A 27,973-nucleotide genomic window follows, 5' to 3' on the forward strand; every position below is an offset into this window, starting at 1 on the left:
GGCAATATAGTGTAGATAGATAAATAGACAGACTAGATAGACTAGAAAGAAGAAAGATAGTCAGACTAGAAAGAAAGACAGACCAGAATTTTTTGTATACAAAAAATAGAGTGCATTTTCTTTACACAATTTACTTTTGGTTGACTTGTAAGAAATAGATTGAAATTGCATTTTTGAGCTGCTAGTGGCACAGAAATCACACATTTACACCTTTAAAAGCTTGTGTAATGCAAATACTAAAAAAACACTCTGACATCCATGCTGTAAAACAAGACATCACCTAGAGTAGCGCTATAAACACATACACCACACCTTTCCTATTTAACCATTTAAACTAGTCACCAACAACAGAAGATGTGACTAGGCCTAAATCACAAATCAAAATGATTGGTCAATTCTGGCATCTTGCAGTCAGATATTTTTGTATAATGACTGTCAAACTGTATTGACTTTTTCCCCAGGCAACCGATTTCCTACATTACTATACTAGTCTCTTGTATTGATATGGGGTCTCTGTTTTCGCATCATAATATTAGAGTTATGTGGTAAAAAGCAGGACAATGTAGAGTCAGCAGGTCATTATCGTCAAATAAGCCCCTTCAGGGTAATACAAGATCCTCCTTACCAGATCATGCGGGTTTATTGCAATAGATCAGAAGTCAAGAGTATGAAATGACACACAAGTACACACCGATACAAACTCACACTTTAAGGTCTCTAGCCTTGTACACCATTATTGATAAAAAAAAGCTGGTCAATATACATCATCTGGCTGAAAGGATTATATTCTTATCTAAAATGATATTCAATAAAGTATGACCACAGAAACATGACTGGAGTGCCTCCTGGTCTGGAAAAAAGGAAACGTTTTATTGGAATTAAGATCGGTGTCGAGATTAAGAGGAGAAACAGCAGTATGATTCCTGTTGAAGCCGATATTGCACTTTGTGTTATTATTTTTTTCTCGATTCTAACACGCGGAGCAACAGAAACACGACTGCAGCTCAGAGAACAGCACCTGTGCTCCTGAAAGAATCTGCGAAAGCTTTTAGTAACAGACCCGAGACGTGCAGATCAACGGCCTCGAAAAACTATTTGGACACTTAAGCCACACTTTAAAATTTGCGAATGTCATTGCATTCGATAACAAAACATCAAACCAAGTGGCATAAAACGAACTCTGAACTAACTTCACTTTTCTGAGCCATTTTTGCAATGACTTTTAACCAACTGGTGTCAAGCCCTGAATCTGAATACGTGTACCTGCAACAAAGTATGCAAAAAGCAGTATGTCAAATGTCTAAGGATACTTAGTATTCAAAATACAGTAGGTGAACAATCCCTGATGACCTACAACATTCTGCTGGGATTCTAAATTGTGTTGCCACACTTTAATATCCCACAATGCCCTAGGAGATCAAGAGACCGCAGATTCAAAAAGTGTTCCGTCTGACAATCCTCCCAAAAAAAACCACACAAAAAAAGTTTAAAAATACATTTTGGTCTTCATTTTTGATATCAGTTGAATACCCTTGTCGGGGACCGCCCGGGCGCAATTCCTCTGCGGTGGTGTGCCACTCCGGTTTGGCTTGGAAAGGTCAAGGGGCAAAGGGGGAAAAGGTGGCTCGGGGCTCCTGCTTCGAGCTTTATAGCGCCCCTCTTCACCCCTCCGCGCCTTCTCTCCTGGAGACGTCCCATCTGAGGGCCCGCCAATCAGATGCGTGCATCCTCAGTCTGCCACGATCGTGCTACCTCATACTAAGGCCGCCCGAGGTCCGCGGCGAGGTCAGCCACCCACGCGACCTGCCTTGAAACACGGACCAAGAAGACTAACGCGTGCACAGGTCAAAGGGGTGTCCTTGAGCCCCCACGGCACACCCACAAGTGCCCTTCTCCTACTCCACCTATGTGGTCTGTTTTCGCCCGGTACATACGAGAATGACCTCCAGAGGAGGTGGATGGATCTGACTTTGACCGGGAATGAGCAAACCTCCCTGGGATGGAGGAGGAGATCGGAGAGCATGGATGATGGGCCAAATTTGTCCATTTGGACTTTGGCATTTTTGTGAGGAGGACATTCCTCCAGGGGCATCAGAGCTCGATTTGTGCCCGGGGATGGACCATTTTTTGGGGGTTATCTTCACAGTGTTGTCTAACCCACTGCTGGGTTAAGTTTCACTGACAGTAGTAATTATGCACCTCCTACTGGGTAATGGTAACCCATTGCTGGATTGCCAAACTGGATTAATCCAGATTGGTTTATTAACGGCAACGCAGAACCTGATTTCACCAAGTGCAAGATGTTCCTTGTCCCTCAAATTGGATCTGGTTGATTGGAAGATAAGTTTACAGGTTATGTCAAGCTAAGGCTTACAACCAGGGTTAGGTGCTTCTATTTCAGTGTTATTCATCTATCATTTCCCTCTGATTGTAGGGATAATTTATGGGTAGGGTTAGGTTTAGGGATACGGTTATGATTACATTTTCGTACAGGAAAGTTGTTCCAGGATCAACAAAATATGTTGACCCAGGAACATGTCTAACTTGGCAAAATCAGGATGTGCGTTTATCAACGGTCATTTTGTCTCCTGTCCTGAGAGAATACTTCCTGAGGTTAGGCTTCCTGAATATCTTTCAAATTTGTTTTCACTTGTGTATCAAATAACATCAGTACAGACAAAAACATCTGTGGTTTCAACTTTTTTAATTAGGCCCTACGTTTACTGCTGTTTGCTCCACTAACATTATTTAACTTCTGCTGAATTCGTATGTGTTGCAGAACACCGAGCGAGAGATGCGACCCGGTCATTGAAGTATCCTCTCCTGTTAAACGAGTGTCACAACATCAGCCGTGACGCATTTCGATACAACCAGGGTTAAAATAAGCGGTCACTGCTCTACATCATTTTAGAGTGTTCTTCACTTAAAATAAGTTCCACTTTGCTAGATATTTGGTATCTAATGCGAGGACATCTACATTATATGACATTACATATGCAATTTTGCTTCTCTGTTAAATTTTTGTTTTAAAAATATATAGAAAACATCACATTTTGATTTCTGTTTTAGATTTTCAGAGCAATTTCAAAAGGTGATAGTTCACTGGTTGTAGCATTCCCCATCTCATCGGTAAGTGGCTCTGAATAAAAGCATCTGAATAAATGAAAATATGAATATAAAAGCAAATGAATAAATGCAAACATAAATTAACAGATACTGATAAAGTGCTTTCTGTAGTGATATTATACATGCAAACTAGAAAAAGTCCAAACTGTCCTACTCAAGACGGGTTCTTCTCATGAGCGAGGCGTGACATGCTGCCTATCTGCAGTAATTTTATTAAAGCAGGCTGGATAACACGCACTCATTTGTGCTGCCTAATTAAGAGACTCTCCTCCCCTTTGTTACGCCCACCAATTACAAAGAGCTCATTTGCATACCTGGGGGACATTAGTAGGAGGAAACTCAAATTAAGCTCTTGAACTCATTCAAAGCTCAATGTCCCGTTGGTCAATGCTTAAAATAAAACAGATGTTTGTTGTTAAGCCCTGTGGTATTAACCTAATTCTGCTCCTCTCCTAATTGAACTCTCTTAAAAATACCATGTGAATCGGACATGATACATGCTTTCAGCAATAAGTGACAAACTTAGACTGTGTTTGGAATGAAGAACTAGTGTACTACCTGCTAAAAAAAAAAAGCAAGCAACGATAAATGCTAGTATGCTACATTATTTGTCACATGAACTCATTATATTGCATGTTTAATTCAGAGATGTAAAAATAGTTTTGCATTGCTACAGCTGGAAATGGAAGGTGAAGAGCATTGTATTGTGGCATAGACTAATATCTCAAAGTGCTCTGGTTGAGTAGATCTTTTAGATATACCATGCACACAAGTACTCTGTATATAGTGCACAATATGCTTACTATTTAGTATTTCACTATTTTTTTGTGTTTCTATAAATTTGCTATCATGTCACTATTAAGCCATAAAACTTCACTGTATCAATGCAAATAATCAAATTTGCCTATCAAACATCCCTTTTGTCTTGAATTGTGAAAATGAAATGTAATACATGCCAATTTTATAAATAATACCATTTGAAATGTGATATCAACCTAATTAAGTGCCAAAAAGTCAACACTTTCAGTGAGAGAGTGCTATGCATTACATAACTGGATTCATATGAGATTTAAAAATGGTTTTCATAAACACAGCTCTATGTGCCACTAAATTCAAAACAGATATATTTTTCTTCAGATGTGTGACGGATGATAAATGTGACAAACACCTTCTGCTTCCACTTAGAAGACAAATGTGGCATCAAAATGTCTTGCAATTTTCTGAAAATCAAAAAACCAACACAATAATATCAAGCTCACCGCATAAAACACACACACACACACAGTCAGAGCACTTGGAATCAAAGTTTTTAAGTAGAAAAAGGCGAAGTAACACACACACACACACACACTAAACTTTGGGTGTGTTCAAATTGGATGATGTATGCAGGACCGAGTCCATGCTGGAGGGGTGTCAAAAAGCAATCAACGTTCCATCTCTGATGAGTCCGACGACAGCGTGATTCACATCGAGGATGGAAAGCTGATGTGCTGGCCGAGACGAAGGCCAATGTTCCCCCTCGACCCCCCCGCACCCAACCCCCCTCCAAAATGCCACACAATCACCAGAGATTAGACATGCATCTCAACTCCAAAGCCACAGAAAAGAGAAAGAAAAAAACCGAGGACATAATTTGTGTCCTGATTATGATAGACTCTTTTATTCCACTTCTCGACACAGTTGTGGAGAGAGCTGACGTTGAGGAGTGTTACCATTGACTTACAAATGTCAAAATATGGAAAAAATGCACCCAGCTTAACCACAGAAGAAGTCTGACTGCCAAAGCGCTCTGAAATGGATGCGAGAGTCTGAAAAGACGGCGCACTGGTTTTAGCTAATCGTTTCAAAGCACAGATCTAGATTTTGAGGCGATCATGAAATATAACACCATTACGAACAACATTATAAACAAATTAGCATGTGCAGAAATCTGCCATTCTGTAAACTGTACGACTACACAGCAGACACAATAAACCATTACTTTCTGATTTTTTATAACCAGTATTGTTAAATACAATTCATAATTACACAAAAATGACAAAGACCACAAAAATTCACAGCAAAATATAACGGGGGTCAAGGTCACACTAGACTTTCAGGTGAAAAGCCCTGAAAATTCAAATAGCGGAAAGATATTAGACCAACAGATGGATATTTTGGCTCAACACACACACACACACACACAGTTAATTTGCAGTATGCAGTACTGTATTTTTTCTATACAAAATATTATACAAAAGTTGTACTAATTACTATATTTAACAAAGTCTGCAGTTCAACCGAGCACAACGATTGAAACATTATTTCCCATGATGCAATGCGTTCAAGTAACATATTCAGGGTGTCAAATGTACTATAAGTTATATTATACATAAAATCTGTTCAGATTGCTAAAGGTTAAGACATTTCCAACACAAAATTTGATTACATGCACAAAAGTTGAATTCAACGAATGATTCATTAAATGTGATGAATAAACTCTATTAAAATTAAACATATTGCCATCACATGACAAAAATGCAACATACTATTAAATGTGACTGCATACTGTTTCACACAATATTTTTTTACAATTTTATGCCAACAGGGTGGACATGAAATTTCGGTCACACTTTAGATTAGGGTCCAATTCTCACTTTTAACTATGACGTTTGCCTCAATAAAGTGTTGGGTTGGGTTTTTAAAGGATGTAGAATATGGTCATACAGCATAGGATGTTAATATGTGCTTTATAAGTACTACAATATCCTAGTAATATGCAAGCTAATAAGCAACTAGTTACTAGTGAGAATTGGACCCTAAACTAAAGTGCTACCGACATTTTGAAGAACATACTCGTCAAGCTAAAAAGTGTAAATGTTTATGTAAATTAATACATAAATATTCATGTTTATATACATTTATGTAAATATAAGTTCAACATTAATATTAGCAAATTAAATTGTCATGTAGCCTTTAAGTATTTCTCAATTAGGTAAACAGAGACAGCCCCCACTTTACTTTCTGATACTGTACAAACAGTGGTATAATCACACTTGCAAGTACAGTAGCTGCTGTGTGTTGTAAGTGCAAGTATGCCATTCTAAACATAACCTCAATCACGCTTTCTTTTCCTTTCTATCCTCTGTCGCTATCTTCCTCTCTCTCTCTCTGGCTTTGGCAGTGGAGATTGGACTCTGAACTCAACTTAGACACAGAGTTGGAGGATTTTACAGATGGTCGGGAAGAGGCTTTAGCATTTGAGGAGAGGAGAGCAGAGCCCGATTTCACACCGGTGTGTGTGTGTGTGTGTGTGTGTGTGTGTGTGTGCGTGTGTGAAAGCAGGCCACCTCTAATCCACTGACTGCAGAGAAGGCCTGCAGCTATCCTGCTGCCCAGCACTGCCCACAATCCTGGCTGTTTCTACAAAGCCATACATGGTGCATTAGAGGCCCGGGCTGAAGGACTCTCTGCTGATATGCCGATAGGTGCTGAACAAAGAGTCCACAGGGAACCGCATGGACCCACACACGCCTGAACACCAGAGACACACGCAATCACACGCCGTGGCCTATTCACTGGGACCACACGGCCGCTGACCCGTTCACACTTCAGATCCAGATCAGAATGTTTCCATGCTAAAGGACTGGTCACACTACACTACCATTCAAATGCAGAAGCATATGAACTGTTTTTTCTCAGTCTGCTTTTGACGTCACAGATCGGGATAGTGCTAGTGAAGGGCTTGTACGTTCCCATAGGTTTTAAAGTCTGCCATGACCTCAACATGGACGTCTATGAACCATGGTGAAAGCATTCCAGATTTCCATATAATATTATTAAGGAGGCATGATATATCAGTGATCATATCGGTCAGTGATTCAAAGTGATACATTTTAGTCAATAAATGATAGTCTAATGCCCACAATATTTCTAGTTGGCCTACATATTGAAAACACAAAATTAAATAAATTAAATTAAATTAAATATAATTTAAAAAAATTTAAGGAAAAATTATGAAATGAAAATGAATAAATAACTGAATAAATAAAAAAATAGCCAAAATTAAAATTTAAATAAATATGAAATGAAATAATGAAATGTATGAATAAATAAATATAAAATTAAATACAAATAAATATGAAATTAAATTAATAAATCAAAAAATATATAAAATATATATAAAATTAAATAAAAATAAACTTTCAGAGTTTATAAAACTATTCATAAAAGAAAGGCTTTTGTTTTATTTGCTTATTAATATAAAATACACATTTTAGATTTATAGAATATTCAGGTTACCAATATACATCACTAAATATTATATAATATATAGAATGGCCATCAAATGGAGATTTTTTCAGCAGCGGCTAACTAGTCATGATATCAAGCCTTCATAAAATAAACAATAAAAAACAGTCAGGTAATTTCATTATAGTTAACTGAAGTATGAAAGAGTCTTTGAACCTCTGAATGAAACATTTCCCTGAAATACAAAATTCCCATGTTTTTATCTTTCTATATCTTTTAAACTGCCATAAAGAAGAAAGTCAGAGAGAAAGGGAGAAACAAAAAGAAAAGAGGTATAGGTTGAAATCTTCTCAGTGGAGCGGCTATCTAAAAATGGAGATAATGTGATGAAAGTCATTTTACTACATTCATTAAAGTCCTTTCAAATGAACATTTCTGACCACCACAAGGAGCTAATCTTCAGGAAAGCTTGAGAAAGGAATGGACATGGAGATCATTATGATTAAAGGATCTATGAGCCAGGCAGCACACGTCCTTGATTTCAGTCATTTCAAACAATCGATCATGCATTTCATTCACACATTACAGCACTTACAAACCCTCCAGTATCATGAACAGACCATCGTGTTTCGGTCCTCTCTATGAAGTGCAAACGTTCAGTTTGATTCTCAATGGATGTCGGTTTATGATACATTACAAATTCAGCTCGAGTTTCTCATGATTTCCCCCTTTCGCTAAAGATTTCTAAGGAAAGAAGCTTTTGCAAGTTTTCTGTAATGATTTTGGTTCAGATGTGTTGCATTCTCAATTAGACAAAAAAAATGCATTGTTTATTTAAATTAATGTGTTCATTACATTATTAAGATACACTCACCTAAAGGATTATTAGGAACACCATACTAATACTGTGTTTGACCCCCTTTCGCCTTCAGAACTGCCTTAATTCTACGTGGCATTGATTCAACAAGGTGCTGAAAGCATTCTTTAGAAATGTTGGCCCATATTGATAGGATAGCATCTTGCAGTTGATGGAGATTTGTGGGATGCACATCCAGGGCACAAAGCTCCCGTTCCACCACATCCCAAAGATGCTCTATTGGGTTGAGATCTGGTGACTGTGGGGGCCATTTTAGTACAGTGAACTCATTGTCATGTTCAAGAAACCAATTTGAAATGATTTGAGCTTTGTGACATGGTGCATTATCCTGCTGGAAGTAGCCATCAGAGGATGGGTACATGGTGGTCATAAAGGGATGGACATGGTCAGAAACAATGCTCAGGTAGGCCGTGGCATTTAAACAATGCCCAATTGGCACTAAGGGGCCTAAAGTGTGCCAAGAAAACATCCCCACACCATTACACCACCACCACCAGCCTGCACAGTGGTAACAAGGCATGATGGATCCATGTTCTCATTCTGTTTACGCCAAATTCTGAATCTACCATCTGAATGTCTCAACAGAAATCGAGACTCATCAGACCAGGCAACATTTTTCCAGTCTTCAACTGTCCAATTTTGGTGAGCTCGTGCAAATTGTAGCCTCTTTTTCCTATTTGTAGTGGAGATGAGTGTTACCCGGTGGGGTCTTCTGCTGTTGTAGCCCATCCGCCTCAAGGTTGTGCGTGTTGTGGCTTCACAAATGCTTTGCTGCATACCTCGTTTGTAACGAGTGGTTATTTGTTGCTCTTCTATCAGCTTGAATCAGTCGGCCCATTCTCCTCTGACCTCTAGCATCAACAAGGTATTTTCGCCCACAGGACTGCCGCATACTGGATGTTTTTCCCTTTTCACACCATTCTTTGTAAACCCTAGAAATGGTTGTGTGTGAAAATCCCAGTACCTGAGCAGATTGTGAAATACTCAGACCGGCCCGTCTGGCACCAACAACCATGCCACGCTCAAAATTGCTTAAATCACCTTTCTTTCCCATTCTGACATTCAGTTTGGAGTTCAGGAGATTGTCTTGACCAGGACCACACCCCTAAATGCATTGAAGCAACTGCCATGTGATTGGTTGATTAGATAATTGCATTAATGAGAAATTGAACCGGTGTTCCTAATAATCCTTTAGGTGAGTGTAGAATGAATGTCTGTTATAAGGGTTTTAAACGGGGAGTGTAAAACACAGTTTAGTGATGTGAAAGAGGTCAAGTAAGCTGACGAGAAGAATAAAAAAGGAAAAGTAATCTCATGTACGAGTCGTCTTTACAAACATAACAGGCTCCTTAAAGATTTCCTTTTATTTTAATGTCTTTGTTTAAACCATCTAAATATGTTAAATCAAATTATTTCTTTAATCAACATACATGTAGTTTGTGTTATGATTTCACATGCATCACACCTGATAACACAACATTAGTCCTTTAGTATGAAAGTCACCTGCAAGAGATCCTCTACATTTGCAAGAGTTAGTTTCTAAATCTAAGACAAAAAAATACACATGTACTTTAAGGATTAAAGTAGCAGAGCCTCAAAGCCAACGACAAAACTCATGTAAAAATAAAAAAATTAATGGCATGTTGAAAGTAAATCATCTCACAGCAGAAGCTGCCCCACTTGACCACTGTGCTATAACTAGTTTCACGAGACCAGTGGAAGATGAGAGAGAAGGAGACGGATATCTGTGACCTTTTTGTCCTTCACATTTGCCGAGCTTCAATCTGAGAGAGGAAATCAAACACACTGATCCGAAACTCACTGTCAAATGCAGAGCCAGACATCAATCAATCAGCACTTTCATATTTTTTTGCCTCTCTTATCATTTGACCCATGTGTTATCCTGTTTCAGTGGCTTAAGAAAGTTGATGATGGTCAAATGTGTGCCTCAGCAAATCCCAAACATACACACCTACACAAATACACATTCATATACACTCAAACACCATCAGACTACCAGACCTCCCCTAAAAGGTCCGACATCCATCTCCCATTGTTTATATATTTTATATCTTAAAATATTAGACAGACAGACAGACAGACAGAACAAATGACAGACGGACAGATAGACAGGCAGATGGATAGATGGAACAAATGACAGACAGGCAGATGGATAGATGGAACAAATGACAGACATGCAGATTGATAGATGGAACAAATGACAGGCAGACAGACGGATAGATGGAACAAATGACAGACAGGCAGATTGATAGATGGAACAAATTACAGATAGGCAGGTGGATAGATGGAACAAATGACAGACAGGCAGGTGGATAGATGGAACAAATGACAGACATGCAGACGTATAGATGGAACAAATGACAGACAGGCAGATGTATAGATGGAACAAATGACAGGCAGGCAGATGGATAGATGGAACAAATGACAGACATGCAGATGGATAGATGGAACAAATGACAGGCAGGCAGATGGATAGATGGAACAAATGACAGGCAGGTGGATAGATGGAACAAATGACAGACATGCAGATTGATAGATGGAACAAATGACAGACAGGCAGGTGGATAGATGGAACAAATGACAGACATGCAGACGTATAGATGGAACAAATGACAGACAGGCAGATGTATAGATGGAACAAATGACAGGCAGGCAGATGGATAGATGGAACAAATGACAGACATGCAGATGGATAGATGGAACAAATGACAGGCAGGCAGATGGATAGATGGAACAAATGACAGGCAGGCAGATGGATAGATGGAACAAATGACAGGCAGGCAGATGGATAGATGGAACAAATGACAGGCAGGCAGATGGATAGATAGAACAAATGACAGACATGCAGATTGATAGATGGAACAAATGACAGACAGACAGACGGAACAAATGACAGACAGACGGAGCAAATGACAGACAGACAGAACAAATGACAGACAGACGGAGCAAATGACAGACGGAACAAATGACAGACAGACAGAACAAATGACAGACAGATGGAACAAATGACAGACAGATGGAGCAAATGACAGATAGAACAAATGACAGACAGATGGAGCAAATGACAGATGGAACAAATGACAGACAGGCAGGCGGAACAAATGACAGACAGGCAGACGGAACAAATGACAGATGGAACAAATGAGACAGATGGAACAAATGACACACAGATGGAATAAATGACAGATGAAACAAATGACAGACAGACGGAGCAAATGACAGACAGACGGAGCAAATGACAGACAGGCGGAACAAATGACAGACAGGCAGACGGAACAAATGACAGATGGAACAAATGACACACAGATGGAATAAATGACAGATGAAACAAATGACAGACAGACGGAGCAAATGACAGACAGACAGACGGAGCAAATGACAGACAGACAGACGGAGCAAATGACAGACAGACAGACGGAGCAAATGACAGACAGACAGACAGACAGACAGACAGACAGACAGACAGACAGACAGACAGACAGACAGACAGACAGACAGACAGACAGACAGACAGACAGACAGACAGACAGACAGACAGACAGACAGATAGATAGATAGATAGATAGATAGATAGATAGATAGATAGATAGATTAGTAATATTTTCTGTGTATACTGTACCATATGAAGGCAAAAGGGCAGATATGCCTGAATCAGAGGATAAAACAGGGTTTTACAGAACGTCCATATCATGACAAACCTCAGACATGCAGTCCTGTCAAATCAATGCACAGCTTTGCCCTTAAAGCCTTAACATGTTTTGGAGGTTTACTTCTGATTTCTTACATATCTGACGTAAATTGTTGATCTGTTTATTTCCCAGAGCTTTGTCTCCAGTGATTTTCCAGCCAGTCTGTAACATGATGTCCGCTTTATATTACAGGCTTGAGGAAATACTGATGTACAAATTGAAGTGAAAGGCCTGATGTTTAATCCTCCCCAGCACCTTTCCCTTAATGACGTTTCCCAAGAAATGCCAGAGAAATGCCCAAGCCCCTCCATCAGATACACACGAGCTCCACTAATTCCTGCCAGAAACACACACTTCAATATTTCTGTCACTAGCTTAAGGTCAGTGTGTATGAGAAATATTCCCTGTAAATCTTAAAAAGAGCAGAAAATAAGTAGCATCATCATCATCATAAGCTCAAGAAGTGAATTTCTGTGCAATTAACATATCCATCGCAAAGATGAAAAAATAAATTACTAATAATTACATCTCTTTAATATCTCAAATATTTCTCAGAGACATTTCTACTGAGAAAAAAAGTCTCACATGTGTCTCTTCTACAGTTCAGATGAGATTTTCAAATCAAAGGAAAACTGGAATATTGTAAAATGTCTCAAACTGTGCTCAGATTTCCTCAAGAATGCAGACCTTTCTCATTTAAATACCCAAACAAATGTTAGGTGAAACATCCGAGACAAGGTTGGAACTTCAATTAAACAGAGAAGTGCATCAAACAGAAATATCCAAGTTCATATTTAAATAAAACATAACTGTAAAGTCTGTCTCAGAAAGAAACAATCTTCCTCTGGGCTCCTGAAACTATGTCTAATACTGATACTGGCATAAAGTCTCATTCATTCTGAGAAGCACTGGAGTGTGTGTGTTTGTGTTCATCGCCGTGACTCACACACACACACACAAACACGCTTAACACAAGTCAATATCCATATTCATTACATGCTAAGATTTCCGCTGATAAAATTTTGGCGGGCAGATTGGCGGGCTAACCCGTGAAACGCACTTAATTGAGCCGTATCTCCACGCCGGTGATGTTCGGAGCCAAGGTGACGGAGACGTGTGAGTGAAATGAGTGAATTCATGATGTTGTCCCTCCACTCTCTCTCTGGCTGTTTCCCCTTTTGGCAGGGGCCAAATAGAGAATGGTAAATGAAGCGATTGTGTCCCCAAGGCAGGAGTGGGGGGAAACGCGAGCGTCTGTGTGTTGGGATCCCTGGGGGCTATTCTGAGCCTGATGAGGTATATAACCACGCTGGAACCACACCGCAAACTGGGCTACAACTGGGACCTCTGGGAGAATAAGTGAGAAAGACAGAGAGAGAAGTTGTCATACACCGCAAACGGGCTGCACTAATGTTGGGGAGTAACTAACCTAAAATAGCTACTCTACTAAGTAGAGTCCCCCTGTAGTAGGGCTGTGCGATATTGAAGAAAAATGTGATATGCGATATCCTTGTTAAATAATGCTATATTCGATACGATATTGCTTTAAGTTTGTAAAATAGATTTTAATTTTTTTTTTTTTTTTTTTCAAAACTGAGAATGATACCATTTATGTGTTTCACATTCTTTCTTGGAAAAGAAAGCATCGCAGGGAACTACACTAACCTTTTCCACTGGTGGCACTTGCGCTACTAACTTTTTCAGTTACTGGCGCAAAACGTGATTTGGTCGCACAAATTATTTATAGTAAGCCACTCTGGATAATAATGAACAATAATGAAACTATTGCATACAGATGTGCTTTTTATTTACTTGCCATCTTTTAAACCACATGCCTTCTTGTTTTCTTTAACATTTGTTGGGATAGATTTACTGCAATAAAAAAATACAGTACACAATAAAGTGCAAAATGAATTTCTTTTGGATTTCAACATGCTATGGTTGGCACAGATGGGCAGACTCCTGAACTAAAATAAAATAAATATAATCCATAAAATAATATAATATATAAGCTATTGACTTTTCTGTATTAAAGATACAAAAAACCAAAACAATGCATGTTCACTTCACAGGACATCCCCCTCACATGCCAAAATCAATTCAGATTCCTCACTTGCTCGGTTTGCTAAATCTTGACGCCGAAATGCAGTGGGGAGTGCTGCTGCGTCACGGGATATGTAGCGGTCTCTACACTGCGCGTGCTTCATACTGTCATTGTGAAGCTTCAATGATTCGTGTTTGAATTGTTTTGGCGCAGTTACAAATTTGGACAGTCCTGCAATTGAAGGCCCACAGAATTTACAGTACACAAAGTGCATTGCTCCGTCTTGGCACCTTAACCACTGGTATTCTTCGAGCCACTGGTGTCGAAATTCATATGTCCCGTTTCGTTTTCCCCGCGTGTGCTTTCCCTGACGAATCCTTCTCAGCCTCATCATTCTCACTCACAGGCTCCGTTTGACATGTCGCATCGACATCAAGTGATGGTTCTGTTACACTTGAACTTCCCTTCTTAAAATAGGAGTCAATTGTCCGCTTCATTTCAACACGTACAGATTGTAGGCTATGTTGAGATATATATGTCTTAACGAGAGGTATTTTTTTTAAATCAACGTTAGGCTATGCCTCGCCTACACCATTTCGGGAGGGGGCGGGGGTCGCGGGGTTGAAGCCAACTTGATGTGTTGAATGCTCAGAGCACGTTATAAAACGTATTCTTAAAATACACATTTCTGTATTAATAAATGCTCATAGTAAATCATAGCATATTGCCTAAAACATAAGGTAGGTACAAAAATAATCAGTGATATATTTGCGACCCCATAGAAATTAGGGTCGCAATGGCATTTCAAAAGGTCGCATATGCGACCATTTTGGTGGCAGTGTAGTTCCTTGCATCGCTACAACTTCTGAAAGTGATCAGCAGTGTTTTAGCACACATTAATGTCTCAAATCTGACCATATAATTTTAACATCAATGTAAACTAACCAAAAATGTAAATCCAATATTTAAAAAATAAATACAAAAAACTTGACTTGGTAATATGGTTACATCAACCTAAAACTTAACATCAAGAACATTCAGGTAAACAAAGACACTTGAACTGGGGTGGATGATTATTTTTGAAATGTATTAAAAATTAGAACTAAAAACAGTAGTCTTTAAATGAATTAAATATACACTGTTAAATAATAAAGCTACAAAAGGTTATTCAGCCAAGAGCACAGTGATTTTCTCTTTTTCTTTTGTTGTTTGACAGACAGCGGCAGGTTTACTGTACAGGTTTACTGTATTAGCAGGCTGTCACTTTAAGACCTAATGCACGATCCTTGACACGCATTCACTTAAAGTATAACCGACTGTGTTTACATGAATACTCATCAAGACAGCCATTTTGACATAACTGTGTGTGTATTTGACAGTTTGAGTGTGTAACAAGACACAAAAAAAGAACGGCTTGTGCGCACGTTTCGGTGTGTGTGTCAGACAGCGCGAGACTGCAAGGAGTTGTTTTTCGCAAGCTATTGTGTTTAATAACTTTTTAATGTCAAGCAAGTCACATAAGTAAGTCGTGTGCCCAGTCTATTCTCTGCTGTATGCGTCGACCTAAAACGTACACTTTTCACAATGTTGAAGTAGCCTATTAAAATCATTCAGATATTGTGCGCCCCTGCGATATGCATATTGCGATATGTACATTTGCGATATTGTGCAGCCCTACCCTGTAGTAAACAATTGTATCCCTCAAAACTCATCTATGATCACCAAAATGACATATTTAAGCGTTTTTCCCCCCTGTAAAATAAAATGATTCATGCCTTAAAATAGCTTGAATGTCACTCTACACTCTTGCTTTATTTGGTATAAGTGGATCTATGAATATGCAAATTAGCTCCGCCTCCACTCACTCACACCAGCTCAGAATACCTGATCCACTGTCAACTTTACTGTAGTAAACGCTGCACAAGGGCAATTGGAAATACTGGTTTAATTCAGCCATATATTCATTCAGAAACTGATTCAGAAGTGGAAAAGTGAATTATACTGGCTCGTCTACATGTCGATGTATCAGAATGGTAATGCATATTATGTATCGCTCTCTACAACGTTGGACACATATCGGTAATTATTATGATTAGCCCTTTAGCCCTTTCACCTGCTATATTGCTAAATGTAACTGATTTTTGTTATAAAATCAACTCCCCTGCTTCACAGCATAGTAATGATATGCTAAAGGACGCCGACAAGTTGATGTGATTGGTTAACAAGGTACTTTGTGACACGATTTCAACCCGTGTTTTTAAGACTGTCAATGCAGTTAAGGAGAAAATACTCAGCATTGGAGTTGACTTATGAATTTGTTGACACATTTGTCTTAAAGCATATTAAAAACACCACATAGACATATAAACAACATTAAAAACTTGAGTTTCACCACAGGGGGACTTCAACTACATTTTTCTTTAGCATGAAAATACCTGAATCTTCTCTCGGTCATATAAAATTATATTAAAAAAAAATATGTAAAACTACATTGAAGAAAGTACTGTATACTTACATAATTTGCATACTGTATATTTTTATATATACATAAATTAAGAAATACAGTTATACCAATAACTTAAAATGCTTTTTATTAGTGGCTTATCGTGTAACTAACTACTTTTTAAACTTCAATCATTTTAATTGCACTGGTCTATACACAGGTATGGTGTTTTTTAATCTGATTTTTATACAGTTGATGAGAGTCATTCATTTGTGCGAGTGTGTATAAGATTGTGTGCATGTGTGTTAGTCCTGAACAGTCAGATGGTTACATTAAAAAGAAGCATCAAGAGTTTGTCCAAATAACAACATCAGGTGACCCATCTCTGTGAGAGCCCTAGAACTTCCTCTGATCAATATGAAACAGAGCCTTCCCTAAAACCTCTAATGACAATAAACAGACACAACAAATACGAATGACTATCACCTCATTCCGTAAAGTCCCAGTGAACCGGAAGTTGCAACTGATTTTATTTCAGTGCTGTGACATATTTCCAAGTGAAACGGGATATTGAATAGAGGGCAGGGTTTTGCTTCAGCGCTCCTCCTCTCCATCTCTCGCTCAGAGCAGAATAACAGTTGGAGGGGAGTGGTTAAGGATATTCAAACCCAAGCCGTCAAACTGACATCATCTGAGAAGGAACGCCATTCCAGAACGGAAGTTACTTTTCAGATTTTGATTTAAGATTACCACGGCAAACGCATTTTTTCGGTGTATTAACTTGCACGGATGAATTGTTCACCCTAAGACCAGCAATGTTTGCCAACCAAGAAAATAAGGGCGATTTTGATTTCATGAGGACTTTAAAAAGCCTGAAAATGGTTAATTCAAAGATTCAGTCTCTCTAAACCCCACCTTTTCAAGAGCCTTCTCTGCTCTGATTGGTCAGACAGCCCAGCCTGTGGTGATTGGTCTACAGCTTACAGCGCATGTCAGAAATGATACGCCTATTACCATGTCTGAATTTTAGCTCTAGATCTTTCTCAGCGCTTGCTACACAGTGACACGAACAGTAAGGATGCCATCGCATCAATTCCAGTGTGAGTTCTCAACTTTTTGAAGTGCACGTGAAGTGAATTCGCAGTGTAGAAAACAGCGTCTTCTCGACAGGTCGACAACACAAACCAAACTCTACCAAGACTCAGCTACAACTACAGTGTTTGAGGGCGGGTCAAAGTAGACGTCGTTCACGGGCAGCCAATGAAGACCATATGCTGGCATTATGCAAATGTGTTACGTTGGTAACAGGAAGGGACACTGGAATAATTTGTCTTGTCTCAGCAGTTCAGAAGGAGACAATAACTTTGTCATGCACTTTGATCTTTAAAACTTTGCCGACCTTTTAGATTCACAAACAGCTATATTACACACTGCATGAAATATAAAATAAAATGGACACAAATTGAGACTTTTGCTGAAACACAGGAAGAAGATAGAAGTTAGAAACACTGATCTCTTCTGAAACTCAGTCATTTAATGTCATTGGTGCCTTGGAGAAACAAATGAGATGTAAAAGAGATCTCATTTGTGATTTTACCTTCCTGAAGGCATGCAGTATCAGACTTTAAATACTGATGTGAGAGCAGAGACAGAGAGAGAGACAGAGAGAGAGAGAGACAGAGAGAGAGAGAGAGACAGAGAGAGAGAGAGAGACAGAGAGAGAGAGAGACAGAGAGAGAGAGAGACAGAGAGAGAGAGAGAGAGAGAGAGAGAGAGAGAGAGAGAGAGAGAGAGAGAGAGAGAGAGAGAGAGAGAGAGAGAGAGAGAGAGAGAGAGAGACAGAGAAAGAGAGAGAGAGCCCAATCAATGATCTGAGAGTCTAAACTAGATTTCTAAGCAGTTTGCCACTCTCAGCAGCAAGATAAGATAAACTTTCTTTGACCTGAGCGATGAAGTTGCCATGGCGATCAGGGAGTACACTTTCCCTATTGATATCGCGCTGATGTAACAACAAATAGAACCAGATCGCATGGGCGATAGCGCTGATTAATTAATACCAATATCGATCTGTACAAGCAAGACACAAGGCTATTAACTCTAAGGCTGAAAGTCAATTGTTACCTGGAGCTCAATAGACTGATCACTGATATCACAGCTAAATAAACTAAACAACAGACGACACAGATTAGTCAAGTACAATTTCTGCGATTTGATCTTGCTAGGTCCTTCAAGACAGATTGAAAGGAAAAAGTTGACTTAAAGGGACAGTTCACCCAAAAATCATTTACTCACCCTCATGTCAAACAGAAAAGGAGAAACTAGCAAAAAAAAGTAGGCAAGCTGAAATAGTTCAAATGAGTCTTTCAGACGATATACACTAAAAATGCTGGGTTCAGCCCATGTTTCAGTAAAGTAAGGACAAACCCAACAGTTGGTTTAAATTTTTTTTTTTAACCCAATGGTTGGGTCTGGGTGTGTCCATATTTGACCCAAACATGGGTTAAAACAACCCAGCATTTTTTACAGTGTACCGTTCAAACCTTTGGGATCAGTAAGATTTTAAATGTTTTTGAAAGAAGTTTCTTATGCTCACCAATGCTGCATTTTTAATCGATACAGTAGAAGCCGTAATACTGTTCAATATTATTACAATTTAAACAAACTGTCTTCTATTGTAATACATTTTAAAATGCTATTTATTCCTGTGATGCAAAGCCGAATTTTCAGCATCATTACTCCTCCTCAGTGTCACATGATCCTTCAGAACAGTGGTGAGGCCAGGAAAAAAGGGGGAAAAAAGGGGAAAAAAAGGGGAAAAAAAGGGAAAAGTGAGTGGACCTGGGTGAAATAGGGTGGACCTCAATAGCAACTCTCAAATAAAATTTTACAATACATGCGCTAAAATAATTTGACAATTAGATTAGTTAAATTTGATTTATTGTCAGCCAACTGTTTAATGAAAACGACAATATCCATTATTATAGAGCGACGAGAATATTTCAAGTATCGAATCATGATTCGGATCGCGTGTCAAACCGCTCACGTGAAATCACGTGACTGTCACTCCGAATCATGATTCGACTCGCTGATTCATAACGCTCCGAAGCTTCATGAAACAGTGTTTTGAAATTGGTTATCACTATACAAGTTGTTATTTAGTTTTTTTGGGTGCACCAAAAATATGATCGTCGCTTTATAATATTAATATTGAACCACTGTACTCACATGAACTGATTTAAATGTTTTGAATACATTAATGGATCTTGAGAGAGGAAATGTCATTGCTGGCTATCCAGGATATCGGATTTCAGCACAAATATCTTCATTTGTGTTCCGAAGATGAACGGAGGTCTTACAGGTGTGGAACGGCATGAGGGTGAGTAATAAATTACATTGTTTTCATTTTTGGGTGTACTAACCCTTTAAGCAACTTAGCCAATAACAGACATGTTTGTTGATTTCTTGAACGCAATGGCCAATCAGAGGCGTTAAAGTTAGACGTTTTTGTCCAGTTCTGAGTTCTGCACGCTTGCAAATCGTTTGTTTCAGGAGTCTTTGATGGATAGAATGTTCAGAAGAACAGCATTTATTTGACATTTGAATTTGTAACACTACGTCTTTGCGGTCACTTTTGATCAATTTAATGCATGCTGATTAAAAGTATAGATTTCTTAAAAAAAAAAATACTTACCCCAAGCTTTTGAAAGAATAAAATAATAATTTCGATTTATTTACATGACATATTTGTATAATTTTCATACCTTCTTAAAGTTTTGATTTGAATTTCCTTCATTTTTTGGGTGAACTATTCCTTTCATCAAGTTCATCAATTGTGAAGAAAAAGACTAAATGATTAACAACTAAAAGACTTGATGAATTCAGAGTTGAAACTAATGTGAATCTGAAGTGACAAGCGTAAATTGATGAGCTGCTCTCTTGAGATGAAGACATTGTTTACAGCGTTTCTTTCGGTGCAAATATCACAGCCGAGGAAGGCAAACTGTCAGCTCTGGATTCATCAGTGAGGAATTCAGGAAAAAGGAAGATAAAGAGGAAACTTTGGCAGGAAATGACCTCCACCTTTTGAAACGGCCAACCCTGATGCATCATAGACTGTTTTCCAACACAGAGAGAGAAACAGACAGACAAACTGACAGCGAGAGAGAAAAGGAAAAGGGGAATGTTCAGAGAGTCAGAAATGACAGCATTTCTCCTCTCTAACGATGGATGTGCAAACTCTTTACACACATCTGTATTTTCCTCCCAGGAAACGCAGATGGTCACTCTAGATACACACTTGCAATGAATCTCTCACAAAAGAAACACAACTGCGCTGATCAATTTATTTCTCAGTGACAATAACATACTCTATGTATACTGAAGCATACTCTACTGTACATAAAGGAAAGCTGTGAAAAGCTTCTAGCTGCGCATGCTTGATTACATGTATTGTTGTATTTGGAAAGTGTTCAGGGCTGCGTTTTCCAAAAGCATCATTGGTGGTAATTGTTCTACGATCAAGACAGGCTTACGATGCTTATTGGAAAGGCAGCCCTGATTGGAATTCATAACACAACCTATTTTGCATTTTTAACATGGATGCAAAGGAGGCTCCACAGCTAACTTTAATGTTAACAGTTCTTTTACAGCCAGTTTTCTCTTTAAGGTACACTATTTATTTTATAGATTGCGCTGCGTTCAGAAATGCATGTTTTTTTTTCTTGTAATTTTGTCATTAAAACAGCTTCCCTATTTTTTTATGACTATACTCATTATTAATGTATGCGTTTTTTCATAAACAACACGGTAAATGTCCAGGTAAGAACAAGAAAACAGTCAAAACAAGACAAATATTTTTTTTTTTACAAAAGAAGGATATTTCATCTGTTTCATGTGTACATATTATAGTCCAATAGTTTTCAATAAAGAAAGATATTCAAGGCTTTCTCAAAAAAACTATTCAGATCAGCTAACTAGTTAAAGTCAATATTCATAGCTAGATTTATGTAATGGCACAGATATTTGAACATAACTCGTTCACTTAAAGGGTTAGTTCACCCAAAAATGAAAATTCTGACATTAATTACTCACCCTCAAAGTCGTAAGACTTCAGAACACAAATGAAGATCTTTTTGATGAAATCTGAGAGATTTCTGTCCCTCCATTGACGCAACTACCACTTTGATGCTTCAAAAAGTTCATAAAGAGATTGTGAAACTAATCCATATGAATTGAGCGGATTAGTCCAAATTTTCTGAAGAGACTTGATCACTTTTTATGATGAACAGATTTTTTTTTTTACATTTATTCACATATAAACATGTCAACTCTCACATCAGTTGTGGTAAATGGAAGCTCAAGCATGTTCGCTTGACATGCGAGAACCAATGAGGTTCATTCTCATGTCTTACGCATCATATTTAAACTTCCACAAGAACCAGTGAGGTTCAGTCTCATGTCTTACGCATCACATTTAAGCTTCTGTGAGACCAATGAGGTTCATTCTCATGTCTTACGCATCACGTCTGAGTTTTCGCAAGAACCAATAAGTTTTGTTCTCGAGCGTCAAGCATGTTCGGTTGAGCTTGTTTATCTTTGCTGATTAATGTTTATGTGAATAAAAGACTATATTAAAAAAAAATATCAACTAAAGCGATCGTGTCTCTTCAGAAAATTTTGACTAAACCACTCAATTCATATTGATTAGTTTTATGATCTCTTTATTAACTTTTTGAAGCATCAAATTGTTGAACGCAACCACGCGATTTCAATACATTGACCCAGCATTTGTGTTTGTGTACTTGATAAAAGCAGAAGATTAAATAATATTGTCTGTACATTGGAGCATTTGCTTTATACAAGTTTGTGGGACTGAATGGCTCCTTCAGCTTAGACAAGGCAAAACAACGCAAGCTGTTATTGGCAGCCACCAGATGTCGAAAAGGAAAGTTGGCATCCAGCAGCCATTCGTCATGAGACAAATCTATGAGGAGCACAAAAAAAACTGCCCACTTTCATCAGTGGAATCTAACAAAAAAGTCTGATGCATGAGAAAGTCATCAGAGTTTCATTATTACCACAATGATATTCTCCTCCAAAAGCAACAAATGCTTGAGCTGGTTTGGACGACAGTTCACTAGAACACAACACACACACACACACACACACACACACACACAGCGTCTTACAGCGTCAGAATTCCCCTGATGATGAAACACATCGACCAGACCGCAGACACAAAGATGCAAGCTCCATATACATTCAATAATTTTAAAAAAACAAAAAGGCATAAAAATAGAACAGAATATACTAAACTGACTGACTGGTAAACCACAGAATTCAAACCACACCGTTTCATCTCCAACATAAACATATCCATGCGCACACACACACACTGGCAATGTTGGCAGCCAAGTCAGCAAACACTCTCACTGCACCATTATAAGTTGAGTCTGTGATAAACCCCGTCCAGAGATAGACGTGTCACCTGATAGGCCTGACGGAGCTCTCGTATGACATCATCATCTGCTGGGCGGAGCCGAGATGATAATCACACACTCATTATGAAGTCATACTGACACATGGCAACAAAAAAACCTCCACCCGAGATCTCTGACTATCATCTTCCAGCACAAAAAGCTGGCAAATCCTCCCTATACTTCAGTTTGAGCATAAGAATCATTCGGATTGGCACTGGATCTCGAATAGACACTTTTAAAGTAGACATTTCAGCAAGACGCGTTTCCTTTGTCAGCTGAAAACTGAGAAACAGTGCAAATTGGTTAGGAAGAGGTTCAAAACGGTTCGAAGAGGTTTGAAAAGGTTCGCTCCTGACCATGGTGTTGAACATCCATTGGTTAGAATTAGTTTTGCTCCAAAACCTAGTGAACTGAAGACAGCAAATTCAAGGCATCGCTGCTCATTTGCATAAAGTGAAATTGCCAACCGTTGTTTGAAATGAATGACTTTAAGTCGCTACAAACTGCTGTCAGTGTGATCGGCCCTCATTAGGGATAAGGCGATCCTGCGACAAGCTCAGTGAAAAACAATATGTTGATTAGCAAAAGTATTAACTCATTAAATATGTACTGAAACATGCTAATGCCAAACTCTACAGAAATCAATTATGAGTGCTATTTTGGTAACATACATAGTGATAAAATGACTTCCGTTCAATTACATTTCTTGGTAATATTACTGAAAACTGCTCTATTAATGTCCCTTGTCATTACATTCAGTTATGAATTGCATGAATCTAAATGGTGGCCTTCAATTCAAAACCGACAAAATTTGACCAAAAAAGTTGAGTATAGCTCGTCTTTTGAACTGTACACCTTACAGTTAAAACTGAAGTGTCACACTGAAATTCATGTTCAGTGTCTGTGAGCAGTAAAGCCCGCCTTCTTTGATTGTTCTTTGTTTTGATTGGCCATATCAATCATTTTGACACTGGCAATCGGTGTTAGACCAGTGTGGCAAACTTTTAGTCACCCTTAAAACAAACAGAGCGCTGTGCAATGAAGTGCAGACGAGCAGCGTCAAAAACATCAAATACTGGGTCTCAGAGTCATTGGTGCCAACAGCCCTGACGTTAGCATTGCCAAGGTCATGGGTTCAATTCTCAGAGAATGCACGGACTGATAAAAAGGACACCTTAAACGCAATTCAAGTCGCTTTGGATAAAAGCGTCAGCCAAATGCACAAATGTATCATGATACCAGGCAGTAGGCAGTACACAACAAGGCAGCTTTGGAAACAGAGCAGAAAGAGAAACCGTGGCATCTCACAAAGCAAGGTGATGTTAATAAGTGTTGCAGAGAGCATGAGCAGATGGAGAGAGGCTTTACCTATCGCCCTGCCTGCTCTCCCCAACCCCACATGTGCAACTCGAATGGCTATTTTACAGACAAATTACACCACGGGCCATGCTTTCCATTCGCCAACCAGTGTATCTGCCCTGCTTATTAAAGCGCCAACAGGCATTCCTCAACACAGACTGAGACATCACACTCTCCTGCGAAGCTAATCGTGCTCCATCCCCAACACATCAGCGATATTTTCATCTCTTCCTGTCATAAATTTGCGCTGGCCCCGGCTCAGCCCGGTTAACAATCGGGCCAATTTATTGGCATATTGGCATGAGGTGATAAGGGCTAAAAACAACAGCGGCGAGCATCCGCTCGTGGAGATGAGCTGATAACACCGATATGAGCTCCCATACAAAACATCTCACCCTCCGTCACCTCTCCATCAAACTCTTATTACGATGAGAAGAAGCGAAAGAGGAGAGGGCGAGAGGGGTCTTCGCTTTGCCAGGTGGGGGCGGGGACGAAAACAAACGCAAAATGAATATTGATAAAAAAAATAGAATCAGATGTAACGTTTCGGGGCCAAAAAACAAGGAGGAGAAATACATAATTTATCACAGTATTATCGGGATATCCAGGCAGCCTAATCAAGGAGCAGTGGATGACTATTTTTTGCCTTATCATCCAAAGTGGTGGAAACGGAGAGGGAATTATCAGCCGGCTGCAGATTGCTGGGTTGGAATTTTAATGGTAATAATCGCAGCTCTGATGGTATATCTCCCCGCCTTATCTTTCCCATTATCTGGCCCTATCTCACCGGCATCGGTGCAAATTAATGGTGCTTTTTCAGCAAGGCCTTTTTATCATTGCTCAGAGAGCACCCAAGGGGAGAGAATAAGCAAAATATTAAAATACTGCATAAATCACAATTTTAGATAACCGGCGAACGTATGGCGGTGGCGACGGAGGGGGGCGGGGGGGCGTACGGTGCCCGACAACCTTTTTGTCCTTTAGAATGACTCGGTCTCTCTGTGCACTGGATCAGACGGCCTCTTCCTCTCGCTGAAGTGCCGGAGAGAGAGGAACTATGGGCTTGCGTGACCTTTCGGAAGCCAGAGACAATACCCTGATATTATGAATGCTCTAGTAACGGAGCTGTGAGAGCTGTTAGATAACGCAGACCTCAGTTCCTGGACATATCAGAAGGAAATCGTCACGGATCGATTTGCATGCAAACGCCTCGGTCAACAGTTTAATGACTCGAGCTCGTTTCTGGTATTCAAAAGCCGTCATGCTTGTCGAATGAGATAACGGAAAGTACCACATCAAACAAAATACACAAAGATTGCTTTGCACAGATAGAAAGCCTTCAATTGTATTTGTATTTACTGTACTGGTACAGTCAAACAATATTTGCGCTCACACTCTCACTGCAATACGTCTTAATGTGTCACCTAAGTGACTGGAGGATCAAAATGAGGCATTTTCAAAGGAATACATATAGATTTTTTTTTTAAAACATAATAAAATACATGAGTTTAAAATAGCACGCAACATCTCAAACACACACACACTCAAACAGAAGCATTTTTTTTCACTAGTACACACTCTGCATGAAGACATACAAATATCGAGCAGCGATAAAAAGATATATGGCTTTCAGAATTGTGCAACTAGTTTATCTCGCTTGTTCTCATCCCCTTGGCTCAGTTTAACCTGTTCCTAAACAACATTTCACAACAGAGAAAGAAGATCCTTCATCCTTCTCCCTGCGGTCCAAACACACACACACACACAGGCTGTGAAAGGCCCAGACCAGCGATTGCACTTCGACTCTTTCATTCACAAAAAAATTAATGCAACAATAGCCAGCCTATTTAATTATTGTATAAAAGACACAACTTTCATTTTATTATCTGATCTTTTCACTTCCTTTAAGTGCCAAAAATATTCAGATATATCATAAGTGTCCAAAAATAGGCCTGAAAAATGGAAATGCTCAAGCTACTGATGGTGTATATTTTATGAAACGCATTACTTATTTAACTCTGTAGAGCTCTGCAGATTATTCTAGGCTGAGATGTGTCATATTCATTAAATATGAAAATTATTTTAGACTACAGAAATACTTTTTTTGGAAGGATGCATTTAAAGAATACAACACCTAAATTGCTGTTCTTTTTACACATTTAGACTCGGTTTTCTAATTACATTATAGAAAATATATTTCAGTCTGTATTCTGGGCGATATTTACCCTTGAGAAAAGCTGGAATTGTTTTAAAACTACAGTGGACAATGACAACTCAACTCAACTATCAGCATTTTATTACGCTTACCAAGCCACCATAAAACTAGAATAATTGTAAAGAATAAAAACATTAAAAAATGTCATAACCATCGCCTGTTAATCGTGGAAAATATCTTCACATGCCCATATACAAAAAGACTGAAAGATGAACTGCCTCAAAACACTTTACACCTTTTTAAAGAATCAGCAATCTAAAACTACTTCAAACCAAAACAGTGCACACAACGGCATTTAAAGTTGTTGTTTTTTAATTCTGCATGATAAGGTATAAAACTAGAATATGCATAAAGAATAAATAAATGCAAAATGAAAACATAATAAGCAAGTCTTCAAATGCCACTACCTGCATCACTATGAAAAACATCTCCACATGCATCAACAAAAAAAAAGATAGACTGACTGTCAACACACCCTCTCGAGGCTTTGAAAGAATCCTTCTCAAATCTAGAACAACTACTGTATTCAGTTCCTGTGATTGACATATGAAACTTTCAGCATTAAATAAGCACATGCGTGATACATCTCAATAAAACAAGAACAGGCTATTCACGAAGAATGTGCACAATGAAAGCATAATGAACATGTCTTAAAATCTTACAGCACGCGAAAAATAAGCCTCATTAAATACAAAAACAGCAGAACAACAAAGAGAATTTAAAGAAGGGCTAAAAGGAGGACATTTGCACCTGCTACTAGTATCAGTTGTGATAATAAACTGATCGATCTCTCTCCCTTTCATCCAACTTTACTCCACCTGGCTTTGAAACAAATATCAGATATAATAACAAACCGAGTAACTTACGTTTGATTTGCCGGGGGTTGCTCTGCTTTCTGCGGGACATGTTGATCCGGATGATTTTTGATTATTAAATATTATTATAGATTATTATTAGAGGTTATTATGGATCATCCAAGAGCCGAACGGGTCGCAGAAGGAATGAGGATTATTCACAGGCTCTTGCTCTCACACACGCTTCCCCCTCGCTCAGTGCGTGTAGCCTATATGTGTGTGTGTGCGCGCGGAGCTGCGGTCCGCTCGGACTGACGGCAGAGGGGAAGGCGTTTCGCGCTTTTGTTTGAACATGAAGTTTGATCCACCGCGGGCACCGTACACACACAATCTCTCACATATACGGCTGTTAAACTTCACTGTTCACACGGATTATTGTTCCAAAAAGCACTAAACTGAGGCTAAACGTGTTCATTCTTTTATGAATTTTCAGGTTGAAAGGTTATATAGATAGAAATCCAGAATAAAATAAACTTAAGTATTAATGCATTTATCTATCCAGTACAAAGCGTTTCTACCACCTAACAAATACATGTCCTCAGAAATTGCAACTGTCGTTGTGACGTTGAGACAGCCCTAGTGAGGAGAGCCTCGAGCGTTTTTTAGCCAATCAGAACGTTCGTTACCTGTCAGTCA

General features: G+C 38.9%; 1 protein-coding gene across 2 annotated transcripts in view; it reads right to left on the reverse strand.

Moving 5' to 3' along the window:
• Nucleotides 1–27,596, reverse strand: part of zfpm2a (zinc finger protein, FOG family member 2a) — a 213,637-nt gene extending 186,041 nt beyond the window's left edge. The window contains exon 1 of one of the 2 annotated variants that reach the window (XM_079836440.1): nucleotides 27,350–27,596. In XM_079836440.1, the coding sequence (XP_079692566.1) occupies nucleotides 27,350–27,389 (40 nt within the window). In that variant the 5' untranslated portion in view covers nucleotides 27,390–27,596. The remainder of the gene's footprint in view (nucleotides 1–27,349) is intronic. The other variant, XM_079836441.1, reaches the window with a different exon arrangement.
• Nucleotides 27,597–27,973: the final 377 nt, after the last annotated feature.

This window comes from Gobio gobio (genome assembly GCF_949357685.1).
Source record: "Gobio gobio genome assembly, chromosome: 15".
In the NCBI taxonomy this organism is placed as follows: domain Eukaryota; kingdom Metazoa; phylum Chordata; class Actinopteri; order Cypriniformes; family Gobionidae; genus Gobio; species Gobio gobio.